The following is a 26,172-nucleotide window of genomic DNA, read 5'->3' on the forward strand; positions in this document are numbered from 1 at the left end:
AAGTTAGAGGGCCCATAAAGTGGAGCTCACTCCCTTCAAAAGAAGAAGGTCCAATTATCAGTTAAGATAAAGAATCGACCTAGTCTAGCCTGAGAGTTAAATGTTGGGTCAAAACTCAGTTGTGGGAACCAGATCGTCATCTGAAACCTACCATTGTCCCTTCAAAGTGCCAATGACCAACCATAATTGTTAGAGACCAATGACATGCAGATTGTTCCTATTGAATCAGCTTGTCTCAAAGGAGATGCCTGAAATGGCCTTTGCCGATAAGAATAAGGTAATGACTTCCAACAACCTTCTTCCCTCTTTAAACAGCCTTCTTCCTTCTAGGGGTTGGCTCAAGTGGTAAGAGCCTTGGTCTTGGTGGTATGCTCCCTCCAGGTCTATGGTTTGACCCTTGGGTGCAAATAATTTCTAGGAGCTATCGGACGGGAGGAATTTCCCCTTGAATTACCCGAAGTGCACTTGGGGGAAACTCTTTGCTGAGGGTTTGTGCACCCACTAGATTAATCGGGACTTTATTCCTGACACCTGGTGCCAAAGATAAAAATAGTGCCAATAAGGATGTCCTAGGGGTGGGAGGGGATATCTATTTGCAATTCCTCGCAAGGTTTTATCAAGTAGCCTTGATGTGCTGGGGCTTTCGAAGTTTGTCACAATGGTACAAGGAACCATATTATGTCAAAACATGGTCAGGACCTTCAAAAGGGCAACAATTAGAAGAGGGGGACCGTGAGTCTTGAAGGACTTTGATACTCATTGATTCCTTCTCTGGTAGCTGAGTCAATGTATGGGGTAGTTTCTTCCTCTGGTAGCTGTGTTTACTTCAGGAACAATAAGGTAGTGTAATTTGCCTATAGAAACTCTTTCCCTCTCTGTGGATCTTTGTACCTACGAGGAACCCTGTGCTGTGAGCCTTTGATTGTCTGTCCTCCTTTCAAGATGGGGATTCTGGTACTTGTGATTAAATCTTGCAGAAAGTTAAATAATTTTGTCATTTTGTTAGAATTTCATGCGAAAGGTATGAAGAGGAGCTCATGGCTTTGTTTGCAGATATTGAAGCTAATAGGAGCTCTAAAGACACTTTTTGGCCCAAACCTGATACTAGGGACCTTGGAGAGAAGAATGACCTATTAAATTAATTGTGATTCAATAAATGGTAGCTCCAACATGTAGATTGGTGTTGTTTGGATTCAAAAGCGCCTCAGATGGCATTTTGCTCGCATGGGATAGCAGTATAATGGGAAAACTTCATACTTGTGCAGGGGAGTTTACCAGTTCATGTTCTTTATGAGACATTGAAGATAATTTCAATTGGGCATTTCTGGGGGATAAGTAATGCAAGTTTCATTGAAGACAAAGGGGTGCAACTCAAGTACACAGGAAGTATATACAAAAGGATTCACCCAACTAGCAAGAAGGCGAAAAAAAAGGAGAAAACCTCCGTCAAATCTAATAAGCTGGAGACGTTTAGAGATTGCTGAAAAATATGGCTGTTAGCTCCATCTCCATCCTCTCTGTCTTCAAAGTTTTGGGCACTGCATTCTTGCCCAACACACCATATCAAGCATAGAGGGGTCGTCCACCAAACTTCTAAAGTTCTGTGGCCACCACAAGAAGTTAAAAACTGCAACCCAAGAGGTCTTTGCCAACTCAGTGTAGCAAACTATATCAATATTTTTCCATTTGCTTGCACATACAGCACCATTCGAATACCATAATATGGCTTTTCCTCAAATTATCCATCACTAAGATCCATATTTTGATAATACATGAAGCCTTCCATGAGATGAATTAGCTGGCCTAATTAGCTGGTTGGACTAGCCGTGGTGTGCTTGTGGGTGGGGGGTGGGGATTTAGGGCTTTTTTGGAAATAGATCTCATCCCAAAAATTCTATTCTCATCTCATCTCATCCCATCTCTTTCCCAAACATTCAAATACAAAATTTTCAAACTAATCATTACAACTTTCCCAAACTTTCAAACAAAAAATAAAAAACAATTCAACTTTTTCAAATCTCCAAACAAAAATAATATTATAAAACTATATTTTAACTTTATATTTTTTATTCAACTTTTTCTCTCTCATTTCCCAAAACCCAAAAAATACTTAACTCAAACTCTCTCACTACTATTCACAAACTATTTTGCTACTATTCACAAAATTCTCATCTCATCTCACTCCCCAAACAAGTCCTTAGATTTTAATGTCATCAACTTTCTTGGTGAAAATCGAGGTGATGATCATAGTGTCCAGCTATGTTAGATTTAGGACTTTTTTTTGTTGGCAAAACCTTATTGATTTGCCGCTGGTTGGATGGACTTACACTAGGTCAAATTGTCAAGACATCCCTTCTTGGTCCAAAATTGATAGATTCTTCATTTCCTCCAAGTGGAAAGTGCATTTTCTTGAAGTGGCATAGAAGCAGTTGACTTGGATTTGCTGGACCATTTCCCTATTCTTCTTGATTGTGGGGGTTTTTAGGGTGGTAATGATACTTTAAGTTTGAGAATATCCAGTTGAAGCAGAAAACTTTGTGGAAAAAGTTCAGCAACGGTGGACTTCTTACCACTCCCAAGGTTCTCCAAGCTACTTTGGCTTGCAAACTTAAAGCTTCGAAAGCTGATTTATGAGTTTGGTAATGCTGGTAAAAAAAGAAAGAAAAGAAAAGAAAAGAAAAATAAATGTCTTGATGAGTTAAGAAGAGAGACTCGCATAGAGAAAATAAGGAAGGCAAAAATAAGGAAGGCAACACTTGTCAAATAATTTGAAAAGGCTACCCTTACGAAGGAGTGTTGAAGCCTTGGAGGCAAAAATGAGGGCTTTGTTACTACAATATAGGAATAAATATACAAAGTTCTTTCATCAGATGAAATTAGAATAGAATGCATAATCCTATAGCTTCCTTCATTATTGATGGTGCAGTGTCTTTCAATACTTCAATGACTACTGATCACACAATTCAATTGGAGATCAGAGCTGAATGGACTTCCTTTGCCACACTTGTGCAGGTCAAGGCCCTTTGGTTGGAAAGATCCTTTAAGGTAACTGAGGTTTTGGAGGTGGTGAAAACCTTAACGGTGATAAGGCACCAGCTCCAGAAGGTTACTTATTATCTTTTTTCGAGTGCATTGGGAGGTTGTGAAAGAAGATATCATGAATGATTTCCATGATTTTCATGGTGAAGGAAAATTTGAAAGGAACCATAATGCTGCTTTCATTGCCTTTATTACAAAGAAGTCGAGTTGTTGACAACAAGGACTTTCCTATTCCTCATGGGTGATGCTTAAAAGCATATTATCAAGGTCCATGCAAAGACTAAAATCTGTATTGGAAAAGGTTATCTCCAACTCATGAAATGCCTTTGTTGAAGGAAAATAAACTCATGATTCAGTTTTCAATGCAAATGACACCTTGACAGTAGAGTAAGTTCAAGAGAGCCAGGTATACTTTGTAAATTAGATATAGAAAAGGCCTATAATCACGTGAGTTGTAATTTCCTAGTCTATTTGTTGCGAAGATGTGGCTCTAGGAAGAAGTGACATAAGTTGATAGCATTTGTATTTCCTCAGTGTTTTTCAATTTTGGTTTTTCAATAGCACTCGAGGATTAGAAACAGGGGGACTCCTTGTCCCCTCTACCATTTATTTTAGTAATGGAGGCATTGAGTAGGATGATCTATGCTACAGTATATGGGTTTTTTTACTGCTCTTTTTTGGGTTCGAGAAATCGTGAGGGGATTAGTATTTCCAAATAGTTTTTTATGCTTTGAAGATCGCCAAGTCTTACTGTTCAATAGATATTTGTTTATCAATAGATACTGTAACTAGTATCTCCCATCTGATCCTCGTAAACCCTAATACACCCATCCAGCCGCCACCCATTACCCACCGTTGATCGGAGAGTAGCACCTCACCTCCGTCACAAACATGGCCGACGGACCCCGGCATCCTCGCCGAGGGCCGCTTGGCGTCTGTCCTCTCTGGCAAACAGCTTCTTTTAGCGAGACTACTTGTCAGAGCTTATTTTCGCGAGATCCAACCACACTTGCCGGCGAGGGCATCCTCACCACCTCCATAGACAAGGCCGACATGTTAAGACCCCCACGTCGAGTGGCCTCTAGAGATGCTGCGCATACCCTAGTCATGGTGGGGACATGCACCTTGGCTAGCCCACAAGCATGCCTTGGCTCGTGGGGTGACACGCACGGGGCGCCTAGCATGCATGCATGCCTTGGCCTACGCGATGGCACACACGGGGTACCCAGCATGCGGGCCAAAGAGGTTAGTGAGCGCCTGCCCATGCGTGCAGGCATGCGCCTCGCACTCATGCGTGCAACACTGCACCGTGCGCCCATGCGCGCGGCATTGCACACAGCAACGCCCCACACGCTCATGCGCGTCCCAGTGCACAGGCCCATGCACAAGCTTATGGGCCGCGTGGCCCTGCGTGCCCATGCACTGCACAGCCAACCCAGCCAGCGCGCACGCCCACACATAGCCCCATACAGCATGCCAGCGAGGTTAGTGGCATGCAGCACACGGCTCCAGCCCGTGCCTTGCAGGCCAGGCCAAAGGCATGCCCACCAAGCATACCATCCAGCACATGGCTCCAGCCCATGCCTTGCAGCCTCAACGCCCAAGCCTCCAGCTTGGGCCATGCAACCAATGCCTAGGCCACCAGCCTGGGCCATGCAGCACACACACATGGCTCATCATCAGCAAGCCATGCTGCACCAGTTAGCCATGGATCAGCCCGAAGACCACCATGCACCAACCTAGCCCACCATGGGCCCATGCATGCCACGACCAAGCTTGGTCCATGCCACTATCATGTTTATTTATTTGATTTAATTAATTATTTATTTCCAAGAGACCTATTGGAGGTTTCAAAATTTTAATTGCTTATAAATAGGACTTCATTCACTTGCCTTAGGATCTTTTGGCAAATTTCCTAAAGGAAGACTATTGTTTGAGAGATCATAAATGGTGCCATTGCACTTGGGCTTTTTGGGTGAAATTAGTGAATTCCATGAATCCCAAAGAGAAGATCACACATTGCAATTCTTTGAATAGGTGTGATTCATTTATCTTGTTCTTGCAACTTGGTGCAATTCGTGAATCCAAGTTGTGTTTATCAATATATGAGGTTTATTCAATTCTTGTGCAATTCGTGAATCAAGTGTTGAATTATCATTATTGTTCATTTGTTCATTCAAGTTCTTAAGTGTTTTATGCTTTTGTTCTTGAGTGTTCTTCATTGTGTTCTTGGTGTTCATCACAATTTTACTCTTCCAATCCATCCAATTCATATTTTCAACCAACCCTAGTGTTTGTCAACTTTCCATAAATTGTTTGCCTCATCATTTTTTGCCCTAGCTGAACACAAGATCATTGCCATCATCCAACTCAATTCGGCAATCACTATTGACCTAGCCGCCCACTCTTCTTTCCATATTGGTGTTCCTATAATTTAGGAACCTTAGTTGACCATATCCTTTCCCATAACCAGCCATATCCCTTTCCACATTGAGTTCCAAGATTTTAGGAACCCTTCCTAAAATCTCTCAATCAACCAATCAAGTCATACACCTTGTGGCCGTCCAACACCCCCAAACCCTAATTGTAAACCCTAGCTGTCTATCAACCCTTTCCAAACCCTAAACCTAAGTTCCAAGTGGCGCCAACCCTAGCTCCACTCTAGTGCCGTGAGCCCCTTTCCACCATTGTAGTCATACACTTCATCAAACATTTCCATCATCCCATATATCAATTCAAGCCTAGACACCTAACCTCACCTTACCAAAGTGGTAATCTTGACCATCATTGTTCGAGAATCAAGCAAGAGAGGAACAGGCTTTCGGTCATCTCAAGGAGATCCTAGGCGTCGAGATCATGGTGTTTAGGGACTTGACCGAGGTCCCTAACACGACGGCCCCCGGCGACCTCACTGAGGGCCATTCGGCGATGGTCATCCCGCCGGCGACTTGATTTTTTGCTAGGTCTTTTTCTGCTGCCTTCCAAAGCGCTCCAGTGGCCGTGCTGCTACCTCAGAGGGCTACGATGAGTCGGCGACCAACAGCCGCATCTTTCTATTCCCTTCAGCCGGCGACCCCCTCTAGCACAGATCTGGTTCCCTTCGGCACAGACCTGGTTTCTGAAAGATGACATTTGGTTGCTGACCAAGTTCTTTCTACGTGTTGGGGCTGTTTGGGCTCAGAATGATTTCTTTTATGGGGTTGATCATAGAATCTAAATCCTTTACACTCGTGAAGGAGGGGAGCATGTTGGGCAATACTGAAAGGAGTCGAAGGGTGATTTTGAAATTGGTTCTGGGTTCAACAACAGTACAATGGTTGGCTAAGGCCATGACTGCGTGTACAAATGAGAAACAAGATTTTTACTCCATTGTCCGGGAAGGTAGACGTACTTTCACAGCGCATCGCTGCTCAAATTCTCGAGGACGTTATATTGCGATGGAGGAGTATGGTGGTGGTGGGAGGAGGAATTTTATATTCATCCTCAAGGAGGGGGGCAATGGCTGGAGAAGGATGGGAGAGGTACTGCATGATTTTTCCCACAGCAAGACCAGTCCTATGGAAGGAAAAAGAGGTGCTGAAGGGGGGCCAGTCCCCCCAACTCAAATGCAAGGGGGCTATAGATGGCGCGACAGAGAGCTTGGAAGGGAAAGACCCAAGTACATTCTCGGTGTCGAGGCGATCCTATGCGACCTCTTTGAAGACGGGTCATGCTTCGGGGTTTCAGAATGAGGGGGGTTTGCAAATCACCACTCAGGACCCGCTTGTAGAGATGCACAATTCTTTAAAGGAAATGGAAACCCAACTGGTCGAGTTGAAGGCAGCAATAACTTACTTGTCTACGAAAATAGACCTGATTTCAGCTAGAGACAACAGAGTTGTAAGAAACAAGACGGGCCCGAACCCTTTAAACTCTAAAGGAAAACGGAAAATCGGATTCGGCCATGTCCCCATAACCGGATCGAGGAGAGTATGGCGGGTCAAAAGGAAATCTGGAATATTTGAAGTGGGGTCTACATCCAGTATCGACGTTGAGACATTAGTAATGGAATGTCATTCGCCTCTTGTTACACCCTTGGTCCCTAAAGAAACTATGGCTCCCTTGTCGAAGTTGAACAAAAATTGTGTACTGCCGAGGTCTGAAAGAGATGTAGAATCTAATACCACCCTAGAGGTGAAGGAACTTGTTGTCACCCCAGAATCTCCAATGGGCCTGAAACCATTGGAGAGAACTGATGGAGTTGCTGGAGAACCAATGAGCTTGGCGTTAGTGCCTTGTATAATGGAATGTCCAGAGGCGGGAGTGCAGTTGGATGCTGTGTCTAGGGATAATGTTGCTCCCTTGGTCTCTCTTCCTACAATAGCAGATTGGATTCTGCCTAAAGTTAGCGAAATTCAGCAGTTTGTGGGAATTTCACATGGAGGATGTGAAGACCAATTTAAAGAACTAATCACTGCGATTGAGGCAAGCCACATGCTTGAAACCAAATCAAGTTTCAAGAAAAGCAAGGAGTTACAAGGTCTTCATTGGGCAATCAACTACGACACTTAGGGTGGTAGCTCAACTAGAGGGAAGTCCAAAGGGAGGGCATTGTGAAGTTTTAGTTCTAAAGGAGGAAATAAGAGGTTGGGGTTGGGTTTTCAGGTAGCGTTTTAGTTCTACAGGAAACAAGGGGTTGGAGTCGGGCTTAGTGTATTTTGGGTTGTTTTTCACGGGTTTTTTGGGTCATTGGGGTCAATGGGCAAGGTGTTTTCTTGTATACATCAGTGTACTTGGTTATTCCTTTTTTATATATATAATATTTTTACTTATCAAAAAAAAGTATTTCCATTTTTTATTTGTGGATACACATTAATATTTTTTGAAGAAAACCCCGATCATCTTCACTACTTGCAGAATTTATATCTTTGATTAAAAGTAGTTTCCAATTTGAATGTGAATTTTGCTAACTCAGAAATGCTCCTAGTTGGTAATGTAGAGAATGTAGTTTGACACATACTTTGGTTATTATATTTTTAACTTGCGTATAACATAGGGCTGAGCAAAAATCCGACAATCCGACTATGCTCTGGCTCCGCTCCGACTCCGACAAGTCGGAGTCGGAGTCGGAGTTTTTTCCCTATTGGAAGTCGGAGTCGGAGTCAGAGTCATTGAAGAACCGACTCCGACTCCGCTCTGATCCGCCTCCGACAATCCGCCTCCGCCTCCGACTTGGTCCTCCGACTCCGCCTTCAATTTTATACATATTTTATAAAAATATATGTGTTTTTCTATATATTAATCATTTAAATTTTATACAACTATATCTTATATAGTTAGTTAAACTCAATAATATACTAGTTAAATAATATATTTATACTATAATATATAGACTAAATTGACTAATAAATAATAATAGTTTAGTATATGACTATATGTAAATATCATACTATTACAAATTTACAATATTACTACCATGTTAGATGTAAGTTGTAACACTAAATTACTAATGTATAAATATAATAACATGTAATACTAATGTATATATAATATACTATAAACACTAAGATGCATAATAACATCAACTTGAAATACTAATGGATAAACACTAATCTATAAATTTAGAATAACATATAATACTAATGAATAATAATTAAAGTATTATTCATATAAATTTTATATAACAATATCTTGTATTAATTATATTTTTTGACTTAATAAATTCTCAACATATTCCTTTTGATAAATATATTAGTAATACTAATATACATTAGTATATTAATTAGATTTATGGTCTAATACTAATACTATTAGTAATCCACTTTAACTAATACTAATATTTATATATTATTAATACTATATATTATACTAATAGTGATATTAATACTATATATAGTTATAATGATTAGTATAACTACATTAGTTTTAGTTATAGTGATTTAACATAACTATATTAGTATAAGCTATAGTGAATCAGTGATTTAGTGTATTAATATTAACATAACTATATTAATATACTAATACTATTAGTGTATTACTAATATTTATATATATTAATATATATATCAAGTATAAGAGATTAGAGATTTAATATATATAATATTAAATCACTAACATACTAATAGTATGATACTATAGTATTAGTAATTATACTATAAGATATAGTAATAGACTAATAGTATAATATATTAATACTATATTATATATAAAATAGTAATACTATATTTTGAATCTTCATTTCATATACGGTGCCTTTTTTTTTTAATATTCATATATAATAATATATATCATATATATATAATATAATTAAAAATAGATTCATAGTAATTATAATAGTATACTATAGTAACTATACGGTGCTTTTTTTTTTAATCTTCATTTCGTATACGGTGCATTTGTTTATTGTAGTGATTAGTTAGATGTGGATATGGAATTATGGACGATGGGAGTACATGTAAAAATATGACTTTCCTTTTATTTTTTGAATGGATGTTAGTATGTTACTTGTTTTATTTAGTTGTATTTTTTATTATAATCAAAAGTTTAATAAGTTTGGATTGTAATTTTGAGAAATTTGAAATTTGAAAGCCCACATTTTTTTTTTAAAGTGGGTCAAATATGAAGTTAAAAAAAATTAAAAAAAAAGTCAAAAAATCCGACTCCGATCCGACACCGCTCCGACAAGTCGAAGTCGGATCGGAGTCGGATTCTCTACATGTCGGAGTCGGAGTCGGAGGTCGGATTCGACCTCCAACTCCGAAACTGTCGGTGCTCAGCCCTAGTATAACATACTTTATTTTTGTATAGTTAAAATAAGATTTTATTAGATCAAGTAAATAGGCAAAGCCCAAGTACACAGGAAGCATATACATAGAGAAAACCTAGTTACAAGTTAGGAGCTAAAGATGGATATTAGAAAATCTTAGAAACTAACCCCACTGAGAAGCCCACAAGAATAAAGTGTGCAAGAAGAAACGTCTATCATCCAAAGAGCTTTCTTGATTGTCCAAGCTCCAACCATTCCTTTCCAGCCAAACATTGAAACATAAGGGAATCGCATTCCACATTGGAGCAATTTAGTGATACCCTGAAGCTCCAACTAGCAAGGAGATCCACCACTCTCCTAAGCATTATCCACGCGAGTCTAGTCCGACTAAGAACCCATCTCATGAGACTCTGGCACCTTAGAGTGAAGTAATAAATGATCCACAATTTCACCACCTTCTTAGCAGCATAGCGCCAATACATAAATCCATAACAAGAAGCCCCCTCTTTCTCAAATTGTTTATGGTCGGGATTTTCCCAAGAGCAGCAATCCAAACTTAGAAGCAAACTTGGGAGACACCTTGCTTTTCCATATGCACTTCCAAGGAAAAAGGATTGTGGTTTTGATCTATCATAACCTTGTACAAGTATTGAACAACTTCCTACACCCCAATGAAACCAAACCATCTTATCTGCCTCATCACTATCAATTATTGATGCGTACAGCAAGCTGAAAAGTTTGGAAATAGCCTCAGTTTTCCCGATCTTGAGACACTCTAGTACGAACATTCCATTGTAAAGAGCCACGAAAGCTATAGAAAAGATCCACCACCAAGGCCTCGTGGTCATGGGCAATCTGGAATAGGGCAAGAAACGAATTTTGAGAGCTGCGATAGAGGAAGTTGCTGGTGGACACTTGTGAGTTTGAATTCATATTGCATGGGGCCAATGTTGTCCACATTGTGAAAAGAAGTAGAAAGGTAGTAAAAGAGCTAGCATTGGTTCGTGGGATGGTTGGCATGCGTGGTGGAGGACTACACAGGATACAAAGCATAAATTGGTTGATAGAAGCCTCGTCAGAAGTTTGTGGGGCTGTCCTATGTTGGATGGACTTTCCTTACCTCTAGAGGGCCTCAGGTGGTGTCTTGTTATGTGGTATAAGAGGGTTGTGAATAGAGGAGTGTATTGGGGATTATTCGGTTGCATGCTCCTTCAAGAATGTAGAGAATGGATTTGTGTAGGCTTTTGAAGGTATTTATGGCCTTGGTCTTCCAAGCTTCCTTTGTAGCCAAATTAATCTGGTATGGTATTATTGAAAAGATGGATTGTCACTTGTGGGATGAAAGCAATTATTATTGTCTAAGGGTGGTAGAATTGCATTGATATTTTTTTTTTATGAATAAGAAAATTTTATTATGACAAGTAAAAAGGCAAAGCCCAAGTACACAGGAAGTATAAAAATGTTGAAACCTAGATACAAGTTGAATTGCATTGATTAAGAGCATGTTGTCCAATTTTCCTACCTATTTTATGTCTCAAGTGGTCAAACATCTATAGAGGTTACAACAATATTTTTTTATGGAGGTATGGGTGCAGAGCATTAGGTCCATCTTGGTTAATGAGGTGGTCTAGGGTTCCGAAACTTAATTCTTTTTATCTGAGCTCTGTTGGAGAATTGGCTATGGTGTTATGTCTTTGAAAGAAAGAGCCTTTGGAAGTGCTAGTGGACACAAAGTATGGGAGCTTGCAAGGAGTTTAGTCTCCTCTTCAGGTCAATGGGTCTTTTGGTGTTGGTGTGCATAAGAAAGTTGTGAGGTGGGGGTATTTCTCCCACTTTACCATATATGGTTAAATTTCCCAGATTTTCTTTTTTAACATGATTTGTGGCGTGGGGATTAGTCCTTGAAATGTCTTTCCTGTAGTTGTTCAATATTGCTTTGTTTTAAGGATGTTGTAGCAAACTGTTGTCAACTCTTGCAAGATTCTCATCTATGGAGTGTCAATTTTTTCAGAGGCTAATGACTAGGAGGTGGATCTCTTCACATCGTTCTTCACCTGGTTTTAAACTAGTTGAGTGTGATAAGATGGCGAGGATATACTAGTTTGGGGTCCAACACAGAAAGGAGTGCTTGAAGTTATTGTACAACGTGTTATGTGCTCATAGTAGCTCCCCTTTCCCTTGGAAGATTATTTAGTAGCTCCCTTAGGGGTTGGCTCAAGTGATAAAAGCTCTAGGCCTGGGGGTATGCTCCCTCTAGGTCTAGGGTTCAAATCCCCTTGAGTGCAAACAATCTCTAGGGGCCATCAGACTAGGGGACTTTCCCCTTGAATTACTCGAGGTGCACTTGCAGAAAACTCCTTGCCGAGGGCCTGTACACCCCCGAGATTAGTCGGGACGCTGTTCTAGACACCCGGTGCCAATTAAAAAAAGAAAAGAAAAGACATCTAAGAGAAAACATTTCTGCATGGACAAATATAGGAAAGATTCTTACCTTGGATAAGGAAGTGGCAAGCTATGGTAATCTTTTTATGAGTAGCAGTAAATTGTAGCAATTGATTGGTGTTGTAAGTGTAATAAGAGTGGGAAAATAGTCGATCACCTTCTACTTCATTGCAAGGTATCTAGAACGCATCATGGGAGAGTGTTCAAACTTTATTCATCTTGGAAGTTCCCAAGAGTATCATGGGAAGTGCATGGGAAAACCATTCAAAGGGTGATCTACTATCGGAACCATGTTTAAAGGATAGCATTAAATTATTAAATTAAGAAACAATATGGGCTAACTTTTTATTTTATAAGTAAGAAGATATTTTATTGATATTGAAATAGGCATAGGCGAAGCACAAGAAGTATACAAGAGATTACTCCTAGTTAGGAACTAGAATCAGATACAAGGAAATAATGAAAGTTGAGACCATTAAAATCTATAACAATGTCCCACATAAATAAAGTCTAGTCTTCAAGAAAAAACTCTTAAATTCTTCCAAAGAGGGCTCCCGATCCTCAAAATTTCAGCCATTCATTTCCCTCCAAATGCACCAAAGTAGACAAATCGGAGCCTTCTTCCACAGAACTGCAATCTGGGGCACTTAATCCCTCTCCAACTAGCTAATAGATCAACCATCCTCTCAGGCATAACCCATGCTAATCCCACTTTGCTGAAAAAGTAAGTACACGAGGCTCTGGCAAACTCAAAATGTCGAAGTGAATGTGTAACAACCCGATCCAATGATATTAGGGTTTTATAAGGATAAGTTTATTGGGCCAAGATTAAGTTTAATTGACTAATTTTGGGTAAGCATTATTGAGTTTGTAACATACGGGCTCTATATTTTCTTAGTATTATTATTATTGGTTGATTGGGGATTTTTAGCCTCTCTCCACGCCTCTACACTCTTAAAGATTTTTCCCGATTTGTATTTTCCTATTTTGTAACCGGCATGTTGGGCATCGAAAAATCATCACATACATACCCATGTAGCCCATGCTCATGCCATCATCTTCCCCATAACCTAGGGTTGCCGCACTACCTCTTCACACATAGCATCAACCTCCCAGCCTTCCGTAAGTGTAACTCAGTCCCTTCCATGCCTCATAAACGGAGCCTCTCTTCATGCCACAACCGGCAACCACCTCAAATAGCCTCCCTCCTCCACGGACGTGAATCGCGAAGCTGCCGTCCAACCTGTTGATGGAGGCCAACCCAAACTGTTGCACCCAACAGGAAAGAAGCACTGCACATGCACGGCAACTCCACATTTAAGCTTCCACCACCACGAAAAAACCGACGATGCACACCAACAACATTTTCCCCACCCATACCATCATTGTCAAAAGCCCCAGTTTTAAGCAACAAAAACAGAGCACGCCTTCTTCCATGCACAACAAACCACCAAGACGCATCGTCCTCCTCCAAACACTACCCGAGATCAAGCCATTGTCCCGCTATAGACAGCCACAAGAAGAGACAGAACACCACTCAGTCAGCCGCAGAGATTGCCTGTCAGCCACTTCCCGTCACCTCAAGCCGCTCCAGTAAGCCCATGCTAAGATCTCTCTCCCTTCCCTCTTCCATCGTGTTTCTCCCTCTCTAAGTAGACGGGAACAAATAGTTACTCCCTCTCTATTTCACCATCACGTTTGAAGGGAACAACCAGTTGTGCCACCATGATTCTCAGCCAGCCACCAGCCCGTTGCACGGTTCCTTCACTCTCGGTGAGTCTGGCAGCACTGATCTCTCTCTCTCCTTCTCCACCATCTTCTCGGTCTAACAATGTATTCTCTGCAACCACAAAAACTTCCACCGCCATCGACCTCAGCCCAGCCACTTGAGTTCCACCACACCTCTTCTTCTCCTTCAATGAGTCTGAAATTCCTCTCTATCGCACGGTTATGCCTTTCCAGTGTTTTGTAATTTCATATTCCTTTTTTGTTTCCATCCCAAAACGCCCATGCATGTTTATGTCTAACTCCCAAAATGCCCTTTTTATTAGGCTGATTTCATGTTGGGCTTGATTTTGTTGTTGGGCTGGGCTTGGGTTTTAAATCGGACTTGCGTTTTAAATCAGATTGGGCCTGGTTATATTTTTCAGAAAACAATTGTGTATTGTTTTTACATGGGCTTGGTTTTACTTTGGAAAATATTAGCCCAAAAACTTTATTTTACAGAAAATACTCAAGAGTTCAAATTATATTATTGAGTATTAATTTTTACAAGCCTTTACAGCAGGAGATTATAAGGGTTTAAATTCTATTTTTGAGTATATTATTGAGTATTAATTTTTACAAACCTTTACAGCAGTAGATTATAAGGGTTTAAATTCTATTTTTGTAAACGTGTTGAATGTGATTAAACCTATTTTATAAATTGGTATAAAGTCTAATTATGCTACTAGATTATATTTGAAAGACTAGATATGATATTATTATTTAAATAATTATACGATATTAGAAGTTACTAATTTTAGTATATAACTTAATATTTTATTAGATTAAATTCCATGATATGTATTTAATTAAGTAGAATGCTACGATACTTTTTTCTAGAAAATTTAGTAACTCTTAGTGCTTCATATAGATCACGAGTTACGGAGTAAGATTCAGGAAGCAGCACAACGAGATAAGTGATTTGATCAGAAATTAGGATTAGCACATTAGTTAGATAGATTATTATCAAAACCAGTTCTTGGGAGCCAATGTTTATGTATCTCACACGTCACAATATATGCAAGCATGTCATTCATCATAGCACACAATCATGTTAATTTTCTGCATCATGTTCAGATTTAACATTTTACAGTTATTTATGTTATTATGTATGTCATGCATCTCACGTCATATAAGACACATAAGCTTTCTTAAATTCAAGTGCAAGATAAGATCAAAACAGTTTAATCAGATGGTCATTCAAATGCATGGCATCAATGCATATTCAGGGTGGGTGTGTAAGCCACAGACTCAAATGTGATCGACCGTAGTATGCCAGAATACTACTCGGCGACTTCCGTTACTACTGAGGGATGTGGGGACGATGCACAACCTTGCACATAGGGTTAAGTGTGTTGGCCAGTCAAATTAGTTAGTTAATTCAAATAAATCAAAACAAGTTATGTATAGCATAGACATCAGTATAAACAGTCATGAATTTTGTTCTCTCACGCATGAAAAATTTTATGAAAAGCCTTACATTTATTATGTATACATTGTGATGAGTTTCTTACTGAATTTTCGATTCATTTTAGTTTTATTTCATATTTTTAACCACCCATGTGAGGATGATGATGATTACGAGCAAGCGGGCCAGGCTTAGAAGGAGTAGACCAGTGAACCTTTAGTGGATTCTAGTTTATGATTATCTTTTTCATTTCAGTTGGTTTGGGACTATGATTATGTTTTGGTTAAGATATAATTTATTTTATCAACTCTTTCATGTGATGAACAGTGTTTTATTTAATTATGCAAGTCTCTTGCCTGACTTTTTTTTTTTTTACGCAAGTACATGACATTCCTAACATAAGGGAAGGGAGTGTTACAAAATGATCCATTGTTTCACCACTATTTTTGCACATACAACACCAGCCAATAAGGATAAACCCACAGGGAGCGTTCTAATAGGGGGAAAAAAGATCCAACTAGGCTTTCTCTCTAGCGCATATCTACAGAGGGCAAAAGAATGGATATGCTTGAAGATCAAGTGGAAATCCACAAATTACAGCAATGTGTGGACACAGAGAGCACCTAGGAGAGAGAAAAACCTAGAGCACCTAAATAACGCCGCCACCCTCACCCACCCTAGACCGGCAAGACAACTCACCGCTGGCACAAACAAGGTTGACGGGCCCCAGCAACTTTCCTGAGGGCTTTCCAGCGTAGGTCCTCTCTTTGGCGACCTGGTTTTTTTTTTTTTGCAAAATCCGTTCCGTCGTTTTTACAGAGGCAAATATCGACCGTCGATCCTGTGCTCCCGCCATCTCCACCGCCACAGACAAGTCAAACGGGCTTCGGCGAATCCATTAAGGGCCCTCTAACGTCAATCCCCCTCCGATGACCGTATTTTTTGGTTGGTTCAATTTCACCAGTGCAGATCTGGTATCACCTACTCACCGTCGACTCCGTTGGTCATGCCATCAACATAGAAAGAGTTGCAGCTGGGAGTACTCCAGTGCCAAGATTTGTCATTCCCGTATTTCTTCAGCCGTGTTCTTCGGTGCACCAGATCTGTCTTGCGTTGTGCTTGTATCTCTGCATGAACATTCGTCAGGAATGAAGCTGGGGAAGCCCCTGCATTTGATACCAAAGCTTTGAAATTAATATGGGTCCGATGGTCCGTTTTTGGGAGGAATCAAAGGCCTTTGAGTTTTTACCAGAAGCATGGAGGTCCTCATTGAAAATTATGTAGGAGCAGAAGGGTTTGGAGGTCTCTAGCAATGGGGCGTAGTGGTATAGGATGGTTGGCGGCCACGGTGGAAGCATTATTATAGGCAGGGAGAAATTTGGAATTCTCAAAACATATGCGCGAAGGGAACAGAGCATTCATGGTTCAACGATGCTCCAATGTACATGATAGGTATCTAACTGTCACCGAATATGGTGGAGGCGAACAACGGAGTGTTGTAGTCATTCTTGAAGGGTATGAAGGTCAAGGCTAAGAGAAGTTTGCTATTGAATTACACAGAGTTGCGGATATGTTTTTTTCCTTTGATGTTGATGGGTCAAGGAAGGAAAGCCAAAAGAGGACATCCGATCATGAGAATATCAACTTGGCGAGGCAATCATATGCGGCAGTTTTGAAGACGGGTCAAGCTTCAATGACTCAAAGTGCGGAGAACTATGTAAGTGGTCTGCAGATCACGCAAGCCCAGAACCAACTTGTTGAGATGCACAAAACATTAAAGGAGATGGAAACTCAGCTTGTCGAGTTGAAGGCAGCGATCACTTTCTTGACTTTGAAAATAGACTTGCCTTCAGTTGGAGGCAAAATGGAGACGTTCTCATAGAGAGTGTTTCGGGTGGAGTATTAGTCTACAGGAATCAATGGGTTGGGGTTGGGGAGATGTGTTTTATTCCAACTTGGGCTTGATGTATTTTGGGTAGTTTGTCACAGGCTTTTTGGGTCATTAGGAGCTCTCTAGTATGAGTTAGGTGTTTTCTTGTATACATCCAGTGTACTTGGCTACTCCTATTGATATATATAATATTTTTACTTATCAAAAAATAAAAAATAAACCCACATTTCCTTAGGTTGTCAATGATCAGGATCTTCCTTAAGGATGCAGTCCAAAAAAAATAAAAATAAAAGACTAAAGAGGCGCTTTACTCCTCCAAATGCTCGTACAAGGAAAGTGATTACCAGCCTGAGTGGTAAGGAGCTCATAGAAATAGCGTACAGAATAGTTCCTTTATGAGAAGCAGTCCAAACAAACTTATCCACCACTGTATCACCAAATAACTTAGAACGAAAAGAACAAAAAATAAACAAATTCAAATGAAGAAAAATTAAATGGCCAACTATATTGATGGCCTAGTACATTCTTCAAGATTAGCACTATCTCATAACTTCAAACTCTCCAAATGCAATTCCATCCACCATGTGTTTGCAGGATACCACGTAATCTTACACTACACAACACACCGGTGTCATAATCCCCCCGGGCCCGCGTTGACAGAGATAACCCTTAGGGGCTGCTTGGGAAACATTTCATCTCATCTCAAAATTTATCATAATTTTCTTCCCAAACATCACAAAAATACAAACACTTTATAATTTCAAATCTTCAACTTTTTCATGTAATCATTACAACTTTCCCAAACTTCCAAACAAAACACAAAAAATAATACTACTTTTTCAAATTTCAAAACAAAAATAATATTTGAACAATATTTTAACTATAATATTTTTTATTCAATTTTTTCTCTCTCGTTTCCTAAAATCCAATAAAACATTTTAACTCAAACTATTTCACTTCTATTCACAAAATTGTCATCTCGTCTCATTCCCCAAGCATCCCCTTAGTCATAATCAATTTCGGCTTCATAAAAAGGAGAAAAAAAATAATGCAACATCAGATATATCTCACAGGCGAACTATCTATTTGGTAATTCTATTGGTACAACATTCTGAAGATCTCGAAACATTGATGTTATAGCCAACTGAGGTTCATTTTCCCTATTCTCTTCCAAAATCACAACAAAAATACTTCACTAACTGCATCCATTGCCTTTCCAATTTCGAAATTTAAGAGTATGGTTCTCCACCTGTTAGAAGGCTAAGAACATCTCTTGACTTCCATATGCCCCAAAACCCATCACTTCTTTAACAAAACAATATGTATTCTTAAACTCATTGTAGATAACTTTTATCATACCACCAATGGGGCCAAGAAACGGATGCATGTTTTATCATACTACCAAAGGGGCCAAGAAGCAAATGACATGCATCCGTCAAAACAACATCACATAACATCTCATCTTTATTGTTTAGCCGATGGGAAATTGAACTAAGCATCTTCTAAGAACTCTTACTTCCTTTCCCTGCAAAGTCTGAAAAGCTTGTAAGAATGATGATGCTTCTTCTGTCTTCGTAAGTTTCAAGTTGTCCACCATCTTTGATGACACAAGTGTTTCCAAATTCCATCATATCATGTAAAAAAACTTTAATGAGAAGTAAACTTTATACAGAAGATATTGTTTCAGATCCAATCATCTTTGTCTACATCGGATGCACTGAATCTTCAGTAGGTAACTAGAGACTCTCCATGATCGATAAAAGTGATCCCTTCTTCTTCATTCAAATCCTCTTTGACTATAGGTAAGTCTAAATCACCCTCGTCTTCTATATGTTCTCTCATAAGAGATTATTTTCTAATTAGGGCAATCGGCAGCTATATCACCAAATCCTTGACATTTGAAACACCACCTAAAGTAAGAATTTGAAGGACTATAAACAGCTACAACATCTGACTTATGAGGTACACTAGATACATAAGTCTTTAACAAAGGAGGCTTTGGCATGAAAAGATTCCCCCAGTTCAAAGCATTGTCACAGTTTAAAGATCGAAAGCTATTCCCACATGATTTCATAAGCTGTCTCTCTACCTTTATTACAAGATAAGAAACCACATTGTAGGTCCAAAAAGTTTAGAGCTGTACAACATGACATATCTCAATTCAAAGCTCTCCAAGATACCACATTGCTCCTAGGATATACAACCCAGAAGTACAGTCTTCTATATACAATTCTACTTGCTTGAATTTACAAAAAAATTTTAAGTCTTGCCTACAATTTTCAGGTCGAAATTTCTTCTTCATCTTTTTCCACGTTGCAATTCAACTTTTCCTCTCACAGGCTGTGTTCCTGCCATATCAACACATGCTTATTCAGTTTGAAATCACAATCTTCACCTTGTGACATTCCAAAACATCATTGTAAGGAAAAAAAAAATCTCAATGGTATTAGGACAAGAAATTAATTCGTCATTATGAATTCCCCCTTCAAACTCCAAAATGTCAGTCTTGATATCATAATCTCGTCCTAGAAAAAAAAATTATACTTTTTCCTTGAATTCGAAGTGATAGAGCATTCCAAGCTAGTCTGGGACTGAGATGCAGCCATCGGAAAATGAATTTACAGGACCTGTGGCTGTATGTCACTCGGACCAAGTTCCTTTCCTTGTTTGTTTTCTACTTCCTGCAGTACCGATTATCTGGTAAATTTGCATTGCATTCCCACCAGTCGTTAATTTTTTTCTTCCCCCAAACATGCCAAACCAGGGCCCAGTTTAAACGCAGGATGTTTCCAAACGATATACTAATCACTCAGTCAACGAGCATGATGACAAAACGAACATCCAGCACTCGATGTATAGCACACTAAACACAACCGGAGTTATTGTATGTGTCTACTGTTGTCCACCTCAACATTGCAAAGCTAAGTTCACGGGCTGCCCCTTCAACATCCGTCACACAGTGATCACAACCAGCCATGAAACAAAGCTATGATACCAACTTGATGGTGGACAAATAGAGAATGAGAAGGAAACACAAGCACCACTCAAGAGAAACAAGCTCACCATCCAATGGAAGCCCATCAAAGGGATACAAAGTATACACGCTCACTGCTCTATGGAAAGCTAAGTTCACGGGCTGCCCCTTCAACATCCGTCACACAGTGATCACAACCAGCCATGAAACAAAGCTATGATACCAACTTGATGGTGGACAAATAGAGAATGAGAAGGAAACACAAGCACCACTCAAGAGAAACAAGCTCACCATCCGATGGAAGCCCATCAAAGGGATACAAAGTATACACGCTCACTGCTCTATGGAAATCTAGTACAATCAAAGAAGAAAGCCTTATTCTGAAAATCCAAAAGCGTAAATTTTCATTCACTAACACTCAATGTTCGTGCCTAATGGCTAAGCTTCACAAACTTTTAAGAAAACAGATAGAAATCCCTAAATAAGCAAACTGATGAAATCACCCAAATTTGTGCTCGAAGATGCATTGAATGATGCTTTATTGTACAGTATCCTTCTGAGAATTCCAAACTGCATCACAAGAAGATCATGGGAATGGTGTTTAAACAATGTCCATCCTCAGGGCTTTCAAGAGCATCGTGGGAAGCATGTAGGAAGACTGTTTGAACAATCTCTTAATATTGGGTGATTACTAAATTAGGGAACCAAATCAACTCCGTTTGGGGAAGAAATTAAAATAGATAAATAGAAAGATAATAAATAATCTCTCGCCAGTTGACCTCAGGCACACAAATTGCTGTCCTAACACCTGTACATTCCTAGAACGGCATGTAATCTTCCATTATGTGAGGGCACACTGGTGTCAACAATTGCCCCCTTTTGTGATTTTATGAAATTTTGTTTGCTTTTCAAAGAAGAAGAAGAACAAGAAGAAAATGAAGTAGAGGAGGAGAAGAAAGCAGCAGAATAAATTTAATGCATAAATTTGGCTAGACAACCATCAATTTCTGCATTATATATGCTTGATAACAACGCATTTAAGAGTTTAACTTAAAATACCTGAACAGACATTAATCCCTGCATCACGGACAAACTGAAGGGTGTCTAGGCGCTCATCATAAGTCCTTGTGGTGATGACATTTGGATAGTATTCCCTCGATGTATCAAGATTGTGATTATAAGCTGTCAGGCCAGCCTTCTTGAGTTCTACAGCTTGCTTCTCCTCTAGCATGCCCAAGGTGCAGCACACCTCCATTCCCATATCCCTGGAACATGAGAGATACCACTGACATATTTTAACAAGATGATGGAAGAAAAGCATGTAACACAATGATAGCTGAAATTATCACCAAATGATAGCTGAAACCCACAAATGCCATAAATTCAAAATTGTACAAGGTTGGATGTGAGTTTGAAAATTACAGGCCCGAAGCAGGTTAAATGCATGTGTATATGTTTGTTTGGAAACCATTAGCAACCATCTTGAAGATCTTTATTCTCTTTTTGTTTTTCTTAAGCGAAATAGAAACTGAACTAAGACACTTGTAACTCATATTGAGAAAAAATCCAACAAACAACAATAATAATAATTTCCCAAGTATTATTTTGAGGTGGTCCATGTATTACTGTGAGGTAAACATAAAAGATAAAAATTTTAAATTTAAAAAAAAAAAAAAAAAGACACATTTAGAGATAAGCTCATTATTGACAGGCTTTTCCACAAAATTAAGACAAGAAAAAACTGTCTGATGTACTTTACTAAAGTTATGAACCAGTCCACTGAATGAAGTGGTTCCTAGTAAACTACAGAAACAACCAATATTATTCTTTCAATGAAAGGAGGATTAAAAAAGTGGTAATCAATTATGAAACATGACTTCAAATACTGAATTGTCAATGGTTAATTAAGACCATATTCTAGACCAAAATTTAAACATATTTAGGTAGTTTCTAAATATCATTCTAACGACTTTTCTTAAAGTAACTCACTTCTAATCCCTTTGGCCAACTATATGCACTAAGGCTGGTCATTACTTGAACATCAAAACTCTAAAAAACTGGTCTCTTCCACTATATGGGAAGCTTAAATGTTTCAAAACGCATTCCATCCCATTATGATTTCAATGAAATTTAAGTGACCATGCATGACGACCATAAGTTTGCAATTTAGGAGAACCACAGATCCCTAAACAATGCAGTTACTGTCAAAGATCAAAGTATTAATCTTCCTTCTAAAAAAAAATGCTCCTATTGAATGAGTCCGAATTAAATCATCTTGCAGCATCTTCTAGAAGTAACATAACAAGTTCCATTGCATATTGTTTAAATGACCTTTTATTTTTTATCAAAGAGGTGGATACAATCCTGGAATCTTTATAGAATTCATATTACATCACCCAAAAGACTTCAAGACTCTAAATGCAGCTATGTCACATAATAGAGTAAATAAGGGTCCAAGTTCTTTAGCGCTATAGGAAACTCATATTTTACTTATGAGTATAAAATGGCCCTATTTCGTTTGTGTTTAGAATTTCCAATGATGTTCTCTTACCTTATTTCTTTTACGTATTCTAGGATATGGGTGAAGTTGGTCTTTCTTCCAATAGTGTCCCTCCACGCAGCACCCATGCAAAAACGCGTGCTACCAGCCTCTTTTGCCTGCCAATAGATGACAATATTTCCAAATGATGCTCCACAAAAGGGCAACAGATTATGTGCAATAGAAGGATTTTAGCAATATTTGATATGAATTCTATCACATCCAAAGGGAGAATATAATCATCTGATCCATAGGAAGTGGATCATAAAGCAGTGCCATCTGGTTATGCTGCCTAGGAGAGAAGTAGATAACAAGTCAAAGCTTTGCAGTTTTAATAACTCAAACCAATTATATCAATCTATAATTTGTGAGGTTTACTGGAGGAGATTAGATTGTTCCTTTTTAATACATTATTCCTGTGGGATAAAACTATTGACTTCAATGGGATTGATTTTCATGATTTCCTTGTATCTATTTCTTCCTCTTAACTAGGTGTTTCCTCTTGTATATTCATGTGTACTTGGGCTATGCCTACTTTGCCATTATGAATAAATTCTTTTTACTTATAAAAAAAAGATATAATTTGTGAGGCCCTTTATTATGTTTTGCTTGTAAGTTATGAAAGTTTGATTGAACTATTCAATCTACCTAATTAAAATAACTACCAAAGCTGTTTGGAAGATGGTTCCTATACGTATTATAGTGGTGCTTGTGGTAGGAGTGAAATGACCGGACGTTCAAAGACAAGGAGCGCACGATAGAGGAACTTAGATCTCTTTTTATTAGGACTTTATTTCTATGGGCCATAGCTATAGATTTTAATGGCCCTGATGTTCATGATTTTCATGTTTCCATTGCTTCTTCTAGATATGTGTTACCTCTAGTATACCATCTTGTGCACTTGGGTTATGCCTATCCTTATCAATACAATCGTTTACTTATAAAAATTAAAAAAAAAAAAAAAAAAATCCTACCAAGACATTACATTCATAAGGTCAAAATAAAACTCAGATGCATAGCCAGAGGTGAGAAGTATATTACGTTAAACGTGATCATCAGTGGAAAAGATATGCCTATAGCTTCTAGTAAAACAATGTTGCAACATCGCTTTGGTAAACATTGTAATCTTCCAGTACCACAATGTTGCAATATTGCTTCCGTAAAACATTGTTATCTTCTAGTAAAACAGTGTTACAAATATTGGCTTCTAGTAAAACAATTAGGATATGAGTAAGATCCTAGCATACCAAAACTAGTACTCAATCATAATTATATTGGAGAACTAAACTTTCAAGGGCAGTGCAAAGCATCCAAAGACAGAAATTTGACCTTTCTTGCTGCCTGCATAACAGCTTCCTTGGTCATAAGCTTTTGTGCCTTCAGTCCTGTGTCATATCTAGAGGATTGAGGACAATACGAGCAATCTTCACTACATCCACCTGTCTTGATAGAGAGGAGAGTACACTGCTGCACTTCCCTAAAGTTGTGAGCATGTCTATGAACTTGAGCCTAACAAAGCAAGAATTTTCACTTGAAGGATTATAATCGTAGTACTTTAAATTAGTTACTTATCAAAAAAAAAAATTAGTAGATAACGGTAATAAAACACATATTTTTTTTGTTCAAATGAGACACAGAATTGGGAAAGAACGAACCCTAAATGCAAATAGGGCTGGCAATATACGCAAATTCTTTTTATAATTAAACAAAAGAGTCGACTTGCACAGGGTAGAAGTTGCATATTATGTTCATAGCGCACGGCATGAGAGGTTATTCTTCTCACTCTTTCCAAAAGAGTAAACAAAAACAGGCATAAATCTTATCAGCAACCAAAAAAAAAAAATTTGATACTATTATGAATAGCAGAATTTTTTTTTTTTTATTGGAATTGGATGTCCAGGAACAGCGTCCTGACTAATTCCGGGAGTGCACAAGCCCTCGGCAAGGAGTTTCCTCCAAATGCACCTCAGGTAATTCAAAAGGGACAATCTCCGAGCCCGATGGCCCCTACAGATTGATTGTGGATTTGAACCTTAGACATGGGGAGCATAACCAAGCCCAAGGCCCTTACCACTCGAGCCAACCCCTAGGGGTTTTAATTTTAATACAACATTTGCTCAAGTAAAGAAAACTGCGCGTCCTGGAAAATTGCGCATAACTGATTGTTTAAAGCACTATTCACGGCTTTCTTGCATTTTCTCAGCAGCCCAACTAAAACAAAATCGACAAGATGGAAAAGCATATATCTTTCGTCCACTCTTCCCAGAAGAAATAAAACGAATGTACACAGTTACAGCTGAGAATTCTCATTTTCATTCTCTTTGTTGTATCTTTCTGGCAAACAAATGAAGAGCCGACTCCAACAAGAAACTCACACTGTCACAAATACGGCAAAATAACGGGATAGAAAAATCGTATTCCTGTTTTTCATTGATTTTCCAGGGATCCAAGCAATGCATTCCAAACTTAGACAAAAACAAACAGAACAAAAAAAAAAAAAAGAAGAAGAAGAAAAAAAACAGAGGGAGAGAGATAATTGGCACCGACTCCATGGAAGAGGAGATCGAGGACAGGAGAATCGTAGATGGACTTGATCTCGTCTCGGGTCCAGTCATTCCTAGGACCTTCACTTATCGTTCGCTCAGCTTGAATAGCAGCAGCCGAAGAAGCAGAATACGAAGCCGTAGAAGATTGCAGTAGGAGCATTGAGCTTCTCAGCCGGGGACCAAAGATTGAGCGAACCGAAAGCATGTTTGGAGGAGTCCTCTCAAATTAGTTTCTCAGGACGGAAAGAAATTAAGAAGATAGCTAGAAGAAGAAGGGACAGAGCGGCTGAGAAATCGAGGGAAATAAAAACTAATCAGCCACCTAACTCGATTATAATCAGTTCGGCGTCAGCACTCAGCACTCACAAAAATATAAAAAACAGTTGTACCTACTACGCATACGCATTGCACCCGCTTTTCTAACGAGCCTTCGAGGTGTATGGATGATACGAGTTAAATTATAAATAATAATATTTATCAATTCTATCTAATGTCTAAAATAGATTGGCATATGAGAAATTTTATTTGTAATTTTTAAATGGAGATTGTATGTATAAGTTCTTTATTAAATGAAAAAAATATATCATTTTAATAAAGATATTATTGTAATTTTAAAAAAATTTAAAAATAAAATTAACTAAACTTATAATGCAGTCTCCATTTAGAGATTGTACGTAGTATTGCTCATGAGATACATTTAAGGGTTAGTTTGGATAATAGAATATTTTTACGAGTATAAATAATTCACTATTATTTATTACGAGCCTATAATTCGCGTAATGCACAGACCATTATTTATAGGGGTGTAACCGGTCCGGTCCGGT

General features: G+C 38.7%; 1 protein-coding gene across 1 annotated transcript in view; it reads right to left on the minus strand.

Moving 5' to 3' along the window:
• The window catches only part of LOC109008739 (biotin synthase, mitochondrial), a 29,173-nt gene extending 3,479 nt beyond the window's left edge, over positions 1–25,694 (minus strand). Inside the window, exons 1-4 of the mRNA XM_018988945.2 lie at positions 25,350–25,694; positions 24,132–24,311; positions 22,815–22,921; positions 21,323–21,528 (exon numbers count right to left, since the gene is read on the minus strand). Of these exons, the coding sequence (XP_018844490.1) occupies positions 21,323–21,528; positions 22,815–22,921; positions 24,132–24,311; positions 25,350–25,553 (697 nt within the window). The 5' untranslated portion in view covers positions 25,554–25,694. The remainder of the gene's footprint in view (positions 1–21,322; positions 21,529–22,814; positions 22,922–24,131; positions 24,312–25,349) is intronic.
• Positions 25,695–26,172: the final 478 nt, after the last annotated feature.

Source organism: Juglans regia, chromosome 12 (genome assembly GCF_001411555.2).
Source record: "Juglans regia cultivar Chandler chromosome 12, Walnut 2.0, whole genome shotgun sequence".
Lineage (NCBI taxonomy): Eukaryota > Viridiplantae > Streptophyta > Magnoliopsida > Fagales > Juglandaceae > Juglans > Juglans regia.